The 18,551-nt window shown below is 32.6% G+C and overlaps 3 protein-coding genes across 7 annotated transcripts; 2 read left to right on the forward strand and 1 right to left on the reverse strand.

Moving 5' to 3' along the window:
• Window positions 1–1,331: 1,331 nt before the first annotated feature.
• Window positions 1,332–4,343, forward strand: LOC123885254 (MOB kinase activator-like 1A). The gene is made up of 7 exons (XM_045934529.1): window positions 1,332–1,727; window positions 2,454–2,502; window positions 2,625–2,733; window positions 2,994–3,087; window positions 3,449–3,582; window positions 3,679–3,842; window positions 3,965–4,343. The coding sequence occupies exons 1-7, from the start codon at window positions 1,702–1,704 to the stop codon at window positions 4,031–4,033; spliced, it is 645 nt and encodes a 214-aa protein (XP_045790485.1). The 5' UTR covers window positions 1,332–1,701; the 3' UTR covers window positions 4,034–4,343.
• A 2,252-nt stretch (window positions 4,344–6,595) lies between these two features.
• Window positions 6,596–11,933, forward strand: LOC123885168. Its single transcript, XM_045934432.1, has 6 exons — window positions 6,596–7,869; window positions 9,184–9,617; window positions 9,945–10,106; window positions 10,682–10,757; window positions 11,208–11,363; window positions 11,513–11,933. Exons 1-6 carry the CDS (start codon window positions 6,772–6,774, stop codon window positions 11,660–11,662), a joined length of 2,076 nt encoding a protein of 691 aa, XP_045790388.1. The 5' UTR covers window positions 6,596–6,771; the 3' UTR covers window positions 11,663–11,933.
• Window positions 11,934–13,881: 1,948 nt separating this feature from the next.
• On the reverse strand, window positions 13,882–17,158 carry LOC123884814. Of its 5 annotated transcripts, none has more exons than XM_045934033.1 (9): window positions 16,724–17,158; window positions 16,371–16,606; window positions 15,854–15,906; window positions 15,534–15,570; window positions 15,369–15,434; window positions 14,961–15,065; window positions 14,722–14,875; window positions 14,334–14,413; window positions 13,882–14,251 (listed from the first exon to the last, which is right to left on the reverse strand). In XM_045934033.1, exons 2-9 carry the CDS (start codon window positions 16,566–16,568, stop codon window positions 14,168–14,170), a joined length of 777 nt encoding a protein of 258 aa, XP_045789989.1. In that variant the 5' UTR covers window positions 16,569–16,606; window positions 16,724–17,158; the 3' UTR covers window positions 13,882–14,167. The 5 variants fall into 5 exon arrangements, with proteins under 5 accessions (XP_045789989.1, XP_045789986.1, XP_045789987.1 ...); XM_045934030.1 differs by having other exon boundaries at window positions 14,334–14,410; window positions 16,371–16,614; XM_045934031.1 differs by having other exon boundaries at window positions 13,882–14,233; window positions 16,371–16,614.
• Between the last annotated feature and the right edge of the window lie 1,393 nt (window positions 17,159–18,551).

The raw sequence follows: 18,551 nt of genomic DNA on the forward strand, positions 1-18,551 counted from the left end.
AATTTCTAATTTTTTATTAAAAGATATACACGGGACCATTATTTATTATAGATACATAAAAAATTGAATAATTTATCATTCATAAATATAGTCAAATTTATTCATTTAATAATTTTTACAAAAACTAGCACAATAGTTTCATTTATAACGACAAATTTAAATATCGAATAAAAGTCAATGATTCGTGCGAATGTACGAGTCTTTAAACTAGTTAGTATAATATATCTACATTCTTTTGTCCCTTCGGAGATATCCGATAAAGTTGAATACATAAGGATGACATACACAAACCAAAAAAAAATAAAAATAAAATTATACTCATATTGACGCATATATATCTACATCTACTACTAATATATTAAAATCGATTAACACCAAAGTTACTAATTTATGCTTATTACTTTTAACCACGTTGCAAGTTTTATATCCTTCATTATAATTTTACAAAAAAAATTTAAGATAAATACAAAAAAAAAATCTATGCATCAAAATAGGGACAAAACAAAAAACAATAAAACAATTATATAAAGTTTAGTATATAAAAAAAGTTACAGAAAAGAGTAAAATGAATATTAATAGGCATAGTACGTTATAGGTCCTGAGTTCGATCCCCGGTTCATTGTAAACCAAAAAAAAAGAACATATTGATTCAAAAAAAATAATAATAATAACATCTACTACTAAGCTAGTACTAACTACTATATATTAAAAGTAATTATAAGATTTTAACATTTTTTATATGAAATATAATATTTTAACATCTACTACTAATCTATAACATCAAATAAATATACACGGGACAATAGTTTTGGTTTAATTATTAAAAAAATAAATTTATGGGTTTAATAAGTTTTACAAGAAAGAAAATAATAGTTTCACTTGTATTTTAACAATATTTTAATTATGTTATTCTAAATAAATTTTTTGACTTAATATAATTACAAATTTAAATATCGATAAAAGTCAATGAACACGTGCGAATGCGGTCTTTAAACTAATTCTTATGAAAATAGAAATTCACTAAATAGAAATTCACTAAATAGAAATTTTTTGACTTAATATAATTACAAATTTAAATATCGATAAAAGTCAATGGACACGTGCGAATGCGGTCTTTAAACTAATTCTTATGAAAATAGAAATTCACTAAATAGAATAAAAAAAATTATCTTAGCTGAAGTGATAAATTCACTAAAATTAAACTCACATAATTGTCAGATCTCGCGACACGACATCCAATCTAACAATTTCGACGTTATCTTAGAGACGTAAACAATACCCAAAAAAATAAATAAATAAAAAAAAGGATAAGAATAAGAAAAAGGTAGAAATGATGAGAATGTATACATGTATCCCCGGCAGAGCCAGGTAAGCAAAGTGCAGGTTGGCAAATGGAGATTTTGTTTGTTATATTTTTTAGAGAGAGAAAGATAGAAAACAAATATAGAGAGAGAAAGAGACGGAGGTAATGACAGACTGGCAATACGAGGGGAAGGAAGGTTAAGCAACCTCTGTCTGTCCCTTCCTTCTTGTTCTTTCTTCTATATATAAATAAAATAAATAATACTTTCAATTTTGTAACATTCTTTAATTTTATTTTATTTTTGTTTTTGGTTTTTGTGTGAGAAATTTCATAAGTGGTGCCTCTGGAACTTGTTGGATCCATCTTCAAGAATCAGAGACACTTGAGATTTCGACACCATGAGTCTCTTCGGTCTTGGTAGCAGGTTCGTTCCGTTTTTATTTTCTTTCTTCTCGTTTTTCCCTTTTCAAATTTTATGAATCTATTTGCATCTAATTATATATTTTTTGTTATGTTAAATTGGATTTTGATCATATGATTATTTCATGTGTTGAGAAATATTGTTTTGAAATTTTTTACTGCTTGAATTTGTCTTTGATGATTATTTTGTGTCATATGATGATACTATTTGGAAAAATTGGAATTAATCATGAGAATTAGCGGCGCAGTTTGTTGTTTGCTTGTTTGTGTTAATTATCTGGGATGTATTTATAACGAACCAATAATGAGATTGATGAATTGAGATTAAATGGAAATCAGAATTAATATTTAATCTTAGGTTGTAATTATATATGATGATGATGATGATGATAAGTTTTGGATGTTAAATCAATGTATAGGTAACACAAAATTGTTGAGTGATGAATATTATGTTGTTGAATTTTACTGTTCTATTGGTCTTTTCAAAATTTACATTTAGGTTTTCGTGAAATAGGGAATAGGAATTAGGAACTACATTGTGTAAGGTTTGTAAGAATGTGAAATTCCCTTCAAAATTAACCATTACAATTTTTTGTTATTGGGATGGATTGTTATTTTTTTTTTGTTGATAAGCAGATGGATTGTTATATTTCATTATTCGCGATTCCTTTTATTTCTATTGATGGTGGCGACTCAAGCATAACCAGAATTTGATGTTTGATTCATGCAGAAACCAAAAAACATTTCGTCCGAAAAAGAGTGCCCCAACTGGAAGTAAGGTTGGTCATTTTGCTTTGTGTGCCGTGGTTACAGGGTTCCGTCTACTTTACACCTTTTACTGTTCATAATATTTGATCATACGAGTAATGAGTGCTCTATTTATTTTGTTTGTGAAATGTAGGGTGCTCAACTTCAAAAACATATCGATGCTACATTGGGCAGTGGTAACTTGAGGGAAGCTGTTAAGCTGCCTCCTGGTGAAGATATCAATGAGTGGCTAGCTGTGAACAGTAAGATTCTTTATCAATTCTGTCTCTTGCAATTAGTGCCAACTTTTCCATCTATACCTTGTGTTTGATTTTCTTAAGTCACTTATAGTCAGTGTAGTTAAATAGCGGCGCTAATCGCTATAACGTTACGGAATTTGAACAAATCATTATTGTTGCGCAATACGTATTTAATACAACACTGGTTATAACTAGTATGTTACTGCCAAAAGTTTATTAAAAAAAATTCTATGGTCATTTATGTTTTTTGTTTATATGCGCAGCTGTGGACTTCTTTAATCAAGTGAATATCATGTTTGGTACGTTGACCGAATTCTGCACGCCGAGTAACTGTCCTATGATGACTGCAGGACCCAAGTATGGTTTGATCCTTCAAAAACTCTTTTTATGTTTCTCGTTTTGGCTTGTCTGCAATTGGTTTTAGGAATTTGTGACCACTATAGGAAATATTGATGCTGATTTTAGTGAATATGACATACTGATAAGTAAAACCTGCCTGCTAGAAGTTATTGCATAGTTTAGTTTCGGTTAATATTTTCAACCTTTTTATCACGAGGGTTTAGATTAAACTGATTTCACATTTAATATGTCAATCTTCCTTTGTATTTTAGTGTCCACTTAATCAAGTGTCATATATGCTTAAGCAGAAAAGTTAAATCGTCATAAAAACGTTAAACATGTATGTGCGACAAGTATTTTAATGTAACATAATCTACAGGTACGAGTATCGATGGGCTGATGGCGTTACTATCAAGAAACCAATAGAGGTATCTGCTCCAAAGTATGTCGAGTATTTGATGGACTGGATTGAATCTCAACTAGATGATGAAACAATTTTCCCTCAAAAATTAGGTATGTTAGACATTTCGACAAAGCTGACAAGCCGCGTAATATTCTCGTCTAAATATATAATTGACTCTCACTGCTTTAATTGATTGCTTTTTGTAGGGGCTCCTTTTCCATCCAATTTCAGAGATGTTGTCAAGACAATATTTAAGCGGTTATTCCGTGTATATGCTCACATTTATCACTCACATTTTCAGAAGATTGTAAGTTTGAAGGAAGAAGCTCACTTAAATACTTGCTTCAAGCATTTTGTTTTATTCACATGGGTAAGTTGTTACATAGATAAAAGGTTCATCAATTTCTTCGCATTCAATTGCAGTAATTTAAAGCATATTTTTCGACTCAACTTGAATTTATTAGCTGAGATACGTACTTTCTTGTGTTGTAGGAATTCCGGCTGATCGATAAAGCGGAGCTAGCACCTCTCGAGGACCTTGTTGATTCTATTATACAATGATAGTGTTGTTTATTATCATTGGAAGGTTGGGTATACATTTTTTGTGGGCTTATTATCATGCCCTTGTAATATACTTGCTAAAAGGAAAATCTTTAGCCACTTTTTTCTTTATTTGTGTCTGCATTGTTGTTATGGTTTGCTGAATATTCTTGTCAATCAAGCTAAACCGACTTGTGCAGCAAGCCAAATATACGATGCATCGACACTTTGTATTTCCTAGCAGGTGTTTCTAAATTCAAAGTACTTTTTACTTGTTTTTCCTATCAATTATTTTAAGGGAGCATTATAAATTATGATTTCTTGAGATGAAGTATGAACAAGCAAGTAGTTTGAGTTTTTATTCACATTTGGTTACTTATTAGATAGTTAATTCAATTTCTTTATGTAAATGAATCTGTTTTCAATGCTGCTAAAATTGTTGATGCAAGACAAATGAATGCAGTTGATAAGTCCTGTATAACTCTACTAGTTGTAACTTTTGTGCCATCGCGAGTTCCTACCATAGTTTTTTGTTTCAGATTGGGCCAAGATTACACTTAGTTGACTTTATCTTACGATAGATGCCCTAAAACATAGAATCATCACTTGTTGAGATATGTGACAGTCAGATCGCACCGTCTCAATCAGTGTAGTCAGGGTCTTGCATCGGAGCGTAGGATCTTACGATCTTACATGCTCAGGTAGGACAAACGAGCTCTGATCCTGTTTCGGTGCTTTTTTGTTGTCAGGGTCTTGCACAAGAGTGTAGGATCTTACGTGGTCAGGCCGGCTAAACGTTGGGCCAAAATTTGAGTGTGAAAACAGGTAGGACTTACATTTCAATTTCCTTACTTTCAGTGATGCATCAAGCATAGGTCTTTTTGTGAATGATAGGTCTTTCATGTTTGAATGATGCATAGGCATTTAGTTATTTTATGAACTTTTTTTTTTTTGACGAAAAGTTATTTTATGAACATAGTACTTGGTTGTTAAGAACTTTTGGATTGATGATTATGAAATATTAATTAACTAAGTTTATTTTGTTCATGTATTATACTACATCTGTCCCTAATTATAAGACCCTGTTATACAAAAATATACTATTCATTTACCTTGTTTTGACTGTATTTTTTTAATAATATATAAATGTAAATATTAGCATATAAGATCTTGTTCAATTTGTTTCAACGAATATTTTCAAAATATTAAATTTTTATAATTTTTACTAATAGACAATTAAAGATATTAGCTATCAAAATTGTGCATCGGCGTACATGCAATGATCAAACAAGGTCTTATAATTAGGGACGAAGTTTTTTTTTTGTGTTTGTGTGTATATGTATATATGTTACAATTTTGCCCTTGAATAGGATCTTACGAATCGTGCTACGACCCCTTGGATAGATGTACAAGATAAGGTTGTAGGTTCTCTTAAACCCTAATTATCCACCTATATAAGTTTTTCTTACAGGTTAGGTCAAGTATGTCACCTATAATTTTAAATACCTCTCAACTTCGAGGTAAGCTGACTTGACCGTAGAAGTGTGCATCTACCAATATGTCCTTCATATTAGGGTTCAACCACCAACGGTCCAAAACCAACAACCCATAATAGCCTTACCATTCATATCTCATGTCCGAAAAGGATTAGTTTTCAAGTTTACCAAAGATACACTTTGTTTTTTGTTTTATAATTGGAGACAAAAGTTGTATCTACCATTCTATTGTACAACAAAAACTTCTTATATGTAAGTGATGTCTGATCGGACCAGGTTTCAATATATTCAAAAATCGTATAGTCATGCAATTGGTTTTTTTTAGATTTCACCTTCATAATTTATTATTATTAAAAAAGGTTAAAAAAAATTTCCCATTAAATATATCAACTTTTTAAACAAAAAAATAAAAATAAATAACTTTCATTTTTAGTTCCTCTGAACATTTTCTTTAAACTCTAGTCTTTCTAAATTTTCTGTTTTAAACTCATGCTTTGGATTAGTGGTCTTTCATTAAATTTGCTATTAAAAAAAAATTACTCTCTATTCTTTTTACAAAAGTTCACTTATCATGTTGTAAAAGAAATACAAAAGTGCATCTGATTAAAAAAAATTCACATAACAAACTTTAAGAGCTTCAAATTAAAAATTAAATTATTAAACTAAAAATTAAGTTAAAACGATATTTTAAGGTTTTTCTTTTGGTATATGATATTTTAAACTTTTAATAAATAAAAAGTTGACGAACGTTTTAATAATGATATGTAATTAAAATAAGTCATTTCAAATATGCTACATTAACTTTTATAATAAATAATAAACAATGAACTAAAATCGAAAATTGAAAATTTTAAAGATATTAAAAGTTAAATTTGATATATTATTTAAAAAGACTAAAAATATATTTAACTGTAATTAAAATTAAAATATATATTACTACCAAAAAAAAAATTAAAATATATATTAAAATCTGAACAGTTGATTCTTGATCCAACGATTATCAAGAACTAACTGCATACCGTCCCACACTTCACACCGGTTCCAATTTCCATTAATTAATACTCGCGGGAAAATGGTCCATCACCGATTCACCGGCTGAAGTACTAAAGTGTACTGAGGAAGTTTCTCATCCCTATCCCTTTCTCCAGTTTATAATCTGCACTTACTTCAGTTCAGTGCAAAACGCAAACAAACCACAACAAACCCTCTCTCATTCATTTCCTTCCCCACTCACCACTTCCAATTTCCAAACAAAACCCTAAAATGTCTCCACCAACCAAAACCACACCAAAACCCAACAACATTCATCCCCTCACTCCCACTCAAACAACCGAATCTCCTTCCCCTTCCCCCTCCGTCCCGCCGCGGCGCCGTAGTCTCCGTCTCGCTTCTATTTCCAACTCCGAGCCTCCTCAATCTCCAACAGTAACTACCCCCGAACCACCAACCGCTAGGGTTTCCGAACCGAAAATGCAGAAATCAAACCTAACCGCTTCGGAATCAGAACCTATTCTTAACTTGCGATCGGGAAAAAAAGTTCTCAAACGCGGAATCACTATCTCAAACGAAGATGAAGATTCTGAAAAGAATGATTCTAAAAGGAAGAAAAAAGTAGAAGAAAATCGAAGTGAAGTGAAGATTGATGAAGGTGAATCGAGTCGAAGGAGGATATTAACTAGAGAAGAGAAAGGAAAAGAAAAGGAAACTGTTGTTGTTGTTGATGAAAGAGTTGAATTCGGCGTGGAAGAGGTGAATGAAGAGTTGAATGTTCTAGAACAAGATGGAAACGCTGACAATAATGTTAGAGAGGAACGTGGTGTGAGGAGGAACATGGAAGGATTTCGTCGTATAGCTAGAGAAAACGCAACTCGTTTTGCGCGTTTTGCAGATGATGAAAACAATGGTGGTGATTTGTCTCCGGAAAATGAACAGGTGGAGAATGAGATTGAAGATTGGCCTGGTCCTTTTTCAACTGCTATGAAAATTATCAGGGATCGAGAAAAGAAAGGGATTGCATTTGGTTATGTGGCTACTCAAAGGAATTTGGTTGATTTGATAAAGTGGAAACCGAAATCGAATGAGGAGAAGTTAGGCGGGAAGTTAACGGTTCCGTCTTTGCAAGAACTTTCCATTCGGATACTTGCTAAGAATGTTGATGCCATTGTTTCGCTTGAGGGTGTGCCTGATGCTTTGAGGCATAGGCTTACTCAGTTGCTGTGTGATTCGAGAAAAATGAACAATCATTTCTTTGAACTTCTTGTTAGTGGAACTCCCACGGAGATTCGGGTTAGAGATTGCTCGTGGTTGTCTGAGGAACAATTTACCAAGTGCTTTCTAGCAAGTGATACTTCGAAGTTGGTGGTATGTGGTTTTAATTTGTTTGGTGGCTTTTATTGTTTTGTGTAAGTTTGTTGATTTGTCAGTGATTAGGGTTTTAAATTCCGGTTGCAGTTAAATATGATTAATACCATATCAATTGTAGTTGCAGTGATATCAAACACTTCGATGTAACGGCCAAATCGTAGGGCGCTCAGACTTTTTTAAAACCCTAATTGTTATTGTTATATTAGTAGACTGAATTTAGATTAACTTTGGTTTGTAGGCGATTCTTGCTTTTAGATGAATATTTGATATTTGATAACTGAATAAGCCGTTATAAGTTTACAAATGTGTGTAGGTGGTTTTAACTTGTTTGATAGCTTTTATTGTTTTTTGTAATTTTGTTGAAATGTCAAGATTAGGGGTTTTAAATTGTGGTCGCAGTTAAATATGGCTAGTACCACCTCAATTGTAGTTGCAGTGACATCAAACACTTTGATGTAACCGCCAATTGCAGTTGCTGACGTTTTAAAACCATAATAGGCTAATAATAGGGATATTAATAGACTGAGTTTGTAGGTGATTCTCGCTTTAAATAAATATTTGATAACTGAAAAAACCCTTATAAGTTTACAGTTGTAGAGAAGTTAAACAACCAATATTTTCAAACAAGGACTGCTAAATATCACGAAGGGTTATAGTCACGAAATGTTAAGGTGTATGCATATTAAACAAGGATACTGCGTGGTATGCACGCATATGCTGAAATCATGGATGGATAGAATTGAAATCAACCAATCATATTTATTTGTGCTTAAAATCATTGCCCTTTTCAAAATGTTGAGAAATATCTAATTTGCTGTCAAGGTTACGAAAAATCCTTACACGAAATGCACAATAATGCCGTTAATAATTAAAGATTACCATTGTTGTGTAAAAAAAAAATGTTAAGTATTTGACAAGATTACGTGTCTGATTCAAGGTAAAACACAATATGACTATTCTTAAGAAGTGTCTCTGGTTCCTTGATATGAATTTTTTTTAATGCAAATACCATTGTTATCATTTATCTAATTTTTTTGGTACTCTGTTAAGTATTTGACAAGATTACGTGTCTGATTCAAGGTAAAACACAATATGACTATTCTTAAGAAGTGTCTCTGGTTCCTTGATATGAATTTTTTTTAATGCAAATACTTTTCCTTTTTTGCTCAGTCTGTAGTGTATATATATTGGCTTTTGTATTTTATATTTCCTGTTTGCTTTCTGAAGATTTAATTTGTATCTGGTCAACTTGTTTTGAAAGATTTGATTATCTGGGTTCTAGTTATTTATTCAATTTTGAATTTGAAATAGGTACTGCAACTTGACCAGTGTGGACGCTGTTTGCCGGATTTTGTGGTAACTTCCACTTTGGCAAGGTCACCAAAGCAGTTACCTTTGTTAACTAGTCTATCGCTTGGTGGTGGATGCCGGCTCTCAGATGAGGGGTTGCGTTCACTTGTTTCTTCTACTCCAATGCTTAGATCAATAAATCTTAGCCAGTGCTCCCTTCTCACATCTGCTAGTCTTTATACTTTGGCCGAATCATTAAAATCTCTTCTGAAAGAGTTGTACCTTGATCATTGCCTCGGCATTGATGCTGCACTGATTGTGCCAGCACTGATGGAGTTTGAGCATTTAGAAGTGTTGTCAGTGGCTGGCATCCCAACTGTTTGCGATACATTCGTCAAGGATTACATTGTTGCACGTGGTCACAACATGAAAGAGCTTATTCTGAAGGACTGTATGTAAGTATCAGTATAGAAGTCTATTTCATATCTCAAATCTCTTAAAAAGATATTTGTAAAAGTAATTTATTGGACAACTTCATTTTAGAAAGTTAGTAAATAAATTTCTAATTATAAATTTTTTTAACCTAATTTAGGATTTATGTTAAATCCAACTAGTGTCCTTTTTAACTCTTGATCATTCTTTAATGTGGATTAATGATTCTTTGTGAATTTCTTAGTCCTTTTAAAATTAATATTATACTCAAATTGTAGGTTCCTTATTTTCTTAATCTCTTAAAAGATATCTATGATTTAAGCTTGTTGGTTATATTTCTCGATGTGCAGAAACTTGACTGATGCATCAATCAAAGTCATTGCTGAAAACTGTCCTGGCATATGTGGGCTTGATCTTTCGAGCGTGTGCAAATTAACAGATTTATCCATGGGATATCTTACAAACGGTTGTCGTGCACTTCATACGCTGAAGCTTTGCCGTAACTCATTCAGGTGTTTGTTTTTCCTGCTTCCTATATGTGCATGTGTTTAACTATCTCTATATTTTTCTTATGCTAGACACTCCTATTTTCTGTACCTTATTGTTACCCTCACTTTTTGTTATGAATTTTCCTTTTCTGTGTTAACATTTTAATAGGATGGTTATTTTTGTTTCCATGTGCTGTTTGAGTGTTTTATTATTTCCCAGCAGTCAAAATGTTGATACTTTTTCTTGAGTTTAATGGGCATATACCGTCGGTGTATAAAATTGGTTTATAGTAACAAGGCATACCCTTTAATCCTTTTCCATATGCAATCAAGGGATGGACTCTGTTATGTTGATTTTTCGCTTGGCTAAGATAGCAATGAAGACCCTAAACAGATCTCGACCTATTGTGCTGATAGGCCGAGGGTCCTTGTCTATCTCTGTACATTATTATTCTGTTTTGTGAAAAGTTGTTATGCAAGGAATATTTGTGCCCTCCTATTGATTGATTCCCCACTTCCAAGTCTTACTTTTGTGCTTAATCCACTCTTGATATCTTCCGATTAATGAATAAGTTAACCTAACTTTTTTGACATTGCAGTGATGAAGCAATTGCTGCATATGTGGAGACTAATGGAGAGTCCTTGATAGAACTATCACTTAATAACGTTAAAAAGGTACTTTGCTTATTTGCTTCCGTTGTTCTCTCTACACTGTCTTGTAGAGGGTACTTGAACATTCTGATATGCTGCCAGAGCTGCTTTGTGCTTGTAAAAAATATTTAATACTCTATTTCAAGCTTACACTCCAAAATCTAAACGTATGGTTATTTGAAGTGTCATCAGAATATCCTATCTATTTGCTTATTAGTCAGAATTGATTTTATATTCTGGTCTATAAATGCATTTCATGAATCAATATGCTATTTGTCTGTTTTTTTTTTTTGTGTGAAATTATATTGTACAAGGCCCTACCCACTTGATGGAGGACGGTTTTATTATAATTTTAGTTAGTTGAGGCTGTTAAATATGTTTGCCTTTTTGAATTCGGTTATCTGTTTAGTTGAAGCCTGTTATTTCTTAGTTATGTTGTTTCACTTTCTGAGTGCCACATTTGATTTAATCCAGGTTGGTTACCACACAACCTTGTCACTTGCAAGCCATGGAAAAAAATTGCATAGTCTAGATCTATCTTGGTGCCGAAATTTGAGCGACAATGCGTTGGGTTTGATAGTGGATAGTTGCCTGTCGCTGAGATTACTTAAACTCTTTGGATGCACTCAGGTATTGTCTCATTGAAACCTTACCTAAAAAACGTGTTGATCCCACAAATATCTATAGTTCCATCTTATGTTTGTGATTGTATGTTGTATAAAATGTAGTGTAATGATTCACCTATGAGGAATTAAAGAAATGTTTCATTATTGTTGCAGGTAACAGATGTTTTTCTGAATGGCCACTCAAACTCGCAGATCCAGTTAATTGGTATAAAAATGACTTCTGTTTTGCAACATGTGAAAGTGCCGGATCCTAATCGAAGTACTTTGAATTATTCATCAGTCTCAGTAGAGCTGGCTCCTTAGATTTGACACAGTTTAAAATCATATGAAACTTATAATACTATGGTAACAATGGCATTACAATGTATAAGATAGTTCTAGGCCGTTGAATATTTTTTGCTAACATGCCTCAAGTTGGAAAAGGATTTTACTTTTGACATCTGATAGTTTTTGAATGGCCGATGTTATTATCTGTTAGTGACCGAAGTTTCCTTTTTTGCAAGAATTTAGAGAATGGGGTGAGTGAATTGTAGCATTTATGTTTAGAATGCATGGTTGTCAACTAATTACTCAAGATTTATCTCATTTATCCTAGAGCTAACCCTTGTTTGTTCTAAATTGAACATAAGAATTATATTTTTATAAAAATGATCTGATATATTTTGTCAAAAATTGTATAACAAATAATTGCATGACTAATACTATGGATCAAGATCACATGTTGTCCAACTTCGCATAGTTCAAGATGGCCGAGATCTATGACTATGTTAGATAAAATGGTTGAAAGTTGTAACAGACGCACTTACAATAGAAAATTCAATTCCAACTCTTTAACCATATTGTGATATAGTTAGCCGTAGTTAAGATTTTAACAATCTTAATTTAGCACAGTTTATCTCAAGAAATCAATAGTTACTGAAATAGGTTAAGGGGGTGTATTGAATTGAGATTTCAAGGAATTTTGAAAGACTTTTTTATAATAAAAATATCTTGAGGTATTCAATCCAGACTTTTATAAAATGTAAACAAATCTTGTGGTATTCAATTAAGACAATCAAGATTTTTTTTTCAATCCAACGAAATCTGTTGGTATTTAATTAAGATTTCTCATGATTTATAAAATGTCTTGTGGTATTCAAAAATATATAGATTTGAATGAATTCTTTCTTTGAATGGATTGTGTGAGACTTTTTAGTTAAAAATACACATACATTTTTCTTTCAACAATCTTACGTAAAACATCAAGACTTTTTCAAACTCACTCCAGACTTTTTTTCATGTGTGTTTCTTGATCGTTCTCTCTCACTCCACATTCTTTTTCTCCACCACCACAATTCCCTAACATATGCAACTCAACCATTCTTTTTTCCCACCTGAAGGTTGCCATGGAAGGGACGTACATAATATTTCTATTCCTTTGAAACCCAATTGTTCAAAACGATTTTCTGATTTTTTATTTATTGAAAACGATTTTCTGCTGCCTTATAAAATTGATCTTTAACATAATTTTGTAACCAAGAAATATATATATATAATTCTGCAACCATTTTCTTGTTCTTTTTTATGATTATTTAAAAAAAAAAATTGATTCATTGATTTTATTTGTTTATATTTACTCCTTGATGTTTTTTAAGGAATGATTGACTGATTATTATATTTTTGGAAGAAATTTGTATTGAATTTATTGAGTCATTTAAATGTTAAAATTCCATAAAGTTCTTTGAAATCTCAAAAGTCTATGTTATAAAATCTCACAGAGTCTTGTGTTAAGAATCTTGAATGTAAAAAGTCTTTCAAAAAAATCTTTTAAAATCTTACAAAATCAATATAATCTTACAAAGTCTTTCAAATTTTCAAGATTTTCTTTTGCCAAAATAGTCTTTTAAAATCTCAATCCAATGCACCCCCCTAAATATTATTTTATAAGGTTTGTATTAATTTGAAATATAATTAAATATTTAACCTTTTTTTAGTTTCATTATTTATAGTACTGCTACTATCAATAATGCATATGCCCAGGGCCACCCTACAAGGCTACAACTCATCTTAGTCATTTTTTAGTTAGCCTACTATTCTACTATTTCTATTGACCAGCATCTTGTTTGCATATAAGATGGTGAACATGGGTTACCTAGACAGTAGTTAATCATTACATAATTAACAACTTACTAAATATTTAGAACTTATGTTGTCTTGTCTTATTACAACAAGTGTTTGAAAGAATTTACAAAAAGTTTATCTGAAAAGAGCTGTTTGGTGAAAGTGAAACCTTTAAATTTGAGATGGTGGGCTGGTAAAAATGGAACCTGAATTCTCAGCTGTAATGAATTTCAACCATTTATTTGAAATCGGACAGTTTAGATTACAAACATGGTTTCATACAAGAGAACAATCTCGACTGCCAATTTGAGATTGGAGATCCAGATCTATTACAGCAGAACATTATAACATGAAATCAACTCCGTAAATATGCTGTGAAAAGAACATGATCATTTAACAGCAAGAACACTAGAGAAAGAAAAAAAAACACAATACATATCCTTGTTCTTGTTCTGTTTCATTAATCTTTCTATTTCAAATGTATTTATTTTAAGAGTATGCTAAACATCAAATTCAATTAAAGGAAGAATACAAGACACCACAAAAATCACACTATGGAAGACATCCATACATTAAAAGATGGACACCTACATGCATTTACATAGACTAAAGGATATACGTTAAATGATTTACAGGAACCGAATCAGTTGAATATTAAAATTTGCAACTGTTTTCGGAATTGAATCATAAGTAACTATTTTTCTTAATTTATGTCTGCAACCGTAGCAAGTATGTTTCTTCTAGTAACAACCGAGAGTTTGCGGTTTCAACCATCTGAAAAAGACGACGGAGCTGCCACAGTCATTGATTTAACATGTAGCAACAACCCATTACAGAAAACTGGAAAAACAGACAAACAAACAAATTACATTACCTCGAAGCCCATCTTTTGGTACAATAACTGTCCAGGCCTATTATTTCTGTCAACATGCACATATACTTGGCTCACACCTGCTAAATGAATCCATGAATAAACTATGAACCTGGGCCTTTTAGTCTTACTTAATGTGCATATCATATCAGAGATAACATATAAAATTACTCCTAGTGTTGTCAATCGCGGATCACAGAAAAAATAGTGATTTGTTCAAATTCTACTATGCTTCGGTGCCTCTATAGCTGCTATTTGACAATTTTTTTGTACTAAATAGCATACCGCAGAACAATAGCGATGTTCAAATTCTGCTATTCAAAAGCGTTATAATGCTGCTATAGCCGCCATTTGACAACATTGGTTACTCCAAATTAAATGTTTATATTACCATTAGATTTTGCACACTCAACAGCAAAATACATCATATTGCTTGCAATTCCTTGTCGGCGAGCCGACTTAGCAACACATAAATTTGCAATGTAACCATATCTACTCAGTGGTGTCCTGTTTGTGCTGCAACAAAAAGGAGTCTTGACTCGTTCCTGCAGAAATGATGATTAAGTCGTGAAAAACATCAACAGCATCAGTCTAGACAGAACAACAGATGAGAAAGAATATGTGTAGTACCCCAGGAAAAGTCTCTCCTTGCAGCAAATATCGGATATTCAAATCAAGTGTTCCTACTACACTTTTAATTATTGAGCGCTGTACATTCTTCTGCTCCTTCCTCACCTGATAAACTCTAATCCAAACACCTTTAGTTTAAAACACACTCAAGGGAAAATCAACTATCAAATAGTAAAGAACTCAACAGGTAATGCATCATATAATGTCAATGTTAGAGATTTAAAGTTTTTTTTATTATTATTTAGTTTAATGGAGATACATTGTTGGTCTAAAATAGTTTTACACCGACATCCAATGAGAAGTCGCGATATTTCCACGTAAGCCCACTTTTTTATATGTCTCCTTTTCTCATTTCTTTTCAACCTGAATTTTACAACTACATAAGAATCGAAGATGAGATTGATTTACCACGATAATGCATGCACAAGTATCTCCATTCCGCACCTTGCACCGCCTTTTTACCGCATTAAATTCCTAAACAATAGGGATTCTTGTTACATTAAACAAAATTCATGAAAGACACTCCACTGTATACAGTACTCTGAGAGGAAATTAATCACTGTCAGCTCTTACCTGGTCAGCGAATTTCCTTTTGAAGCTATCGATATATCTGGAAAAAACATAATGACAATTAGTACGAAGTACTAACCAAACTCTTTCATCAATTGTGAAGCAAACCACAAATAAAATACACCCCACTGGTAGGGTCACTCAGATTTCCTCCTATATTCTACTGTTTTTATTAAATCGATTTTCAACAATATCTTCCGATCTTAAATTTTGAACAATAACACAATACACCACAATGAAAGGAACAAATTATTTTGATTCATTCTTCAGAATCCTTAATTATGAAAGAACATCGGAGCTTTCTGATGTATTTTGTATCATACCTTTCAAATGTTCGATTCTCCCAATGACTTTCTGCCCTTAGCCAGGCTGCTGTCTACCACAGAATTCAAAAACATACAAATAAATAAAAGAAAATACTATTTTTTGGACAAGTTTTTCCACAAAAGTACAAATTAATGATAAATGGAGTATGCACATATAAAACAATTTTTTTCTTGGACTAAATGGAATTACTTATAAATCTACTCTATTAAAAGAAATGTGAAATATATCAACATGTTGATATATTGTCCCAAAATGATTAATATGATCGAAAATGTTGATATATCTCCAATCTAGCGAGGTGAATAGTCACTGCTTTCGGCGGTGGATACCCTGGTCTCCACAAAAAAAAAAAATGATCCAAACTTTTCAATTTCAAAGTTCAAACATCATTTTACTAAACATTCATTAATTTCAAAACCAAATCAACTAACCCTACAATTTAATACACTAATATGATTATTCACTCTAAACACGCTCCTAATTTTTTCTTCTATCAAAAAGTTTCTGACATACCCAATACTCTTCATCAAGCATAGCTTCTCTAGCTACGAACTGCCCAAACTCAAACGAATTTTCTCGAACTAACTCTTGATCCGACGGCTGTAACCGGTCGAATTGAAGACCATTAGAGCTCAAACTTTCATCCAATTTACGAACCGGCGTCATCGAAAGCTTCACAGAAAATTCATCCTTCTTCTTCAAATTCTTCATATCATTATTACTGTTCCTTGTTGATGAATTTTTGGAATCTATAGACCTATTCATATTCAACAATTAACCATACAACACAAACAAATTGACAAATTCATTTACTCAAACTAATAAATAGTTCCAAAAAGAAACAAAAACATTAATTTGAAACTTACATGTTCCATGAAGAGGTAATTTTTGTGGCTTTGTAATTAATTGGCGATCCTTTGAAAAGTAAGATATGAAATTCAGGTTTTTGAATTGAAATAGGTGACATGATTTTCATTTAGATTGAATAGCTTATAGAAAACAACCTAAAATACAAAACAAACAAAAAAATTGATGATATTTATGTCATGTTAGGTTCAAAATTGAGTTTGTTTTGTTTTGGAATAAAGCACTTTTTGAGAGAAGGTGTTTTATACTTTTAAGGTGGAAAAATAGAAGTTAATTGGTTTTGTTTGCGGTTGTTATTTGAGAAGCATAAGGTTTTGGGAAGGACATGGTTTTGGTTTTTGATTTCGATGAGTTGTTGTTGTTGTTGTTTGGTGTGGAGTTAAATTTTTGGATTTGATGACATCAAATAGTCACCACAATGAAAATGGAATGGATAATACTTCATGTTATGTCTATCCATTTTATTTATTCCATTCATCTACTACCTACTTAAAAAAAAAAAATCTAATACCTACTTGTCTTCATATATATCTAGACACGTAGGCTTTTTTTTTGCACCATACCATTTTCTTACTTTTTTGGCATATGGACATATATGTTATGGGATATTATAAATAAAGGATGAATGATAAATCAATGGATAGTGGATAACTCATAGTGAATATTGGATAAGTTAAGTAAAAAAAAAAATTGGAACTTAATTCATAGTTGATATTGGATAAGTTATCTGATTGATTGTATTTGATATGTTCGGTGAAATTAATAGTTGAATTAATAATATAAAATGACATAAATTGTTATTGGGAATTTTTAAGGATGCTGCCTTGAGGTGGTACATGAACGTTCCTAACAATTCAATAGGAAGTTCATCCATCAGTTCTTAGGAAGCAAGCATTTGAAAGTAATAGTCATGAGCCTATTTAGTATCCATCAAGGATATTTTCAGTTCTTCTGTGAATTCCTCACACGGTTAAGTGAAGCCACAATCAAGGACTCCAATCCAAACCAGGAGATGTTTGTAGCCGCCTTCTAGAACAGGTTGAAGGCCAGTCACATCAACGAGTCCTTAGCACAAAAGTCAGCCGTTTCCATGTAAGAAATCATGAAAAGAGTTGAGTGCTACATAAAAGGCGAGGAGAGCAACGCTCACAAAAGGACCAGAGACGCCAAAGAAAAGGGGCATGACTCAAAGGACGCGAGGACCCAGATTACCATCAGCGGCGTTGGTGCGAAAGGAATGCTCGCCCTTAACAATCGCCACGGTCCCAACAAGATGACAGGCAAGGACATACGCTCAACTCATACATGCCTCTGAATACAAGGCGAGTGCACATGTTGCAGTATATCCTGCAAACCAGGTTGACAGACTTACCGTCTAAAAAGGATAAAAAAAAACGATGATGGGCCACACAAGGACTCGCATGGTGCGTCTACCACAAGGCCAAGGGCCACGACACCGAAGATTGTTATCGGCTGAAAACCTTAATTATAGATTTCATCAAAGGTGGACAGTTAAAGCGATATTTGGAACGTCGACGATGTCAAGAAGAAAGTACTAGCAGGCAGATATCACCAAGGTCTCCTAGGAAACACTCCGACAATAAATAAAAAGGCAAGGAAGTAGTGAGCCTTGTGATCGATATGATCACAGGAGGTTTTCTGCTCTGGTGGGGACGAATCTTACTCAACTAGGAAACGGTACACCGGGTAGATCAATCATGTTACCGAATGATGGGGCAAACTTTGTTCCCGAAGACCCTAGAGCTATCTTTCTCAGCACGCGATGTAGAAGGAATTATACTGCATGACAACGATCTATTGGTGATT

This window comes from Trifolium pratense, linkage group LG5 (genome assembly GCF_020283565.1).
Source record: "Trifolium pratense cultivar HEN17-A07 linkage group LG5, ARS_RC_1.1, whole genome shotgun sequence".
Lineage (NCBI taxonomy): Eukaryota > Viridiplantae > Streptophyta > Magnoliopsida > Fabales > Fabaceae > Trifolium > Trifolium pratense.

Excerpts from the sequence above, each read along its gene's own strand:
- LOC123884814 (XM_045934029.1), bottom strand. The coding sequence starts at position 16,833 with ATGAAAATCATGTCACCTATTTCAATTCAAAAACCTGAATTTCATATC. Across the intron at positions 14,876-14,960 it reads AAGGAGAGACTTTTCCTGGG|GAACGAGTCAAGACTCCTTT; the intron begins GTACTACACATA and ends TCATTTCTGCAG. Across the intron at positions 14,414-14,721 it reads TGAGTGTGCAAAATCTAATG|CAGGTGTGAGCCAAGTATAT; the intron begins GTAATATAAACA and ends GGATTCATTTAG.
- LOC123885168 (XM_045934432.1), top strand. The coding sequence starts at position 6,772 with ATGTCTCCACCAACCAAAACCACACCAAAACCCAACAACATTCATCCC. Across the intron at positions 7,870-9,183 it reads GTGATACTTCGAAGTTGGTG|GTACTGCAACTTGACCAGTG; the intron begins GTATGTGGTTTT and ends AATTTGAAATAG. Across the intron at positions 10,107-10,681 it reads CTTTGCCGTAACTCATTCAG|TGATGAAGCAATTGCTGCAT; the intron begins GTGTTTGTTTTT and ends TTGACATTGCAG.
- LOC123885254 (XM_045934529.1), top strand. The coding sequence starts at position 1,702 with ATGAGTCTCTTCGGTCTTGGTAGCAG. Across the intron at positions 2,503-2,624 it reads GTGCCCCAACTGGAAGTAAG|GGTGCTCAACTTCAAAAACA; the intron begins GTTGGTCATTTT and ends TGTGAAATGTAG. Across the intron at positions 3,843-3,964 it reads ATTTTGTTTTATTCACATGG|GAATTCCGGCTGATCGATAA; the intron begins GTAAGTTGTTAC and ends CTTGTGTTGTAG.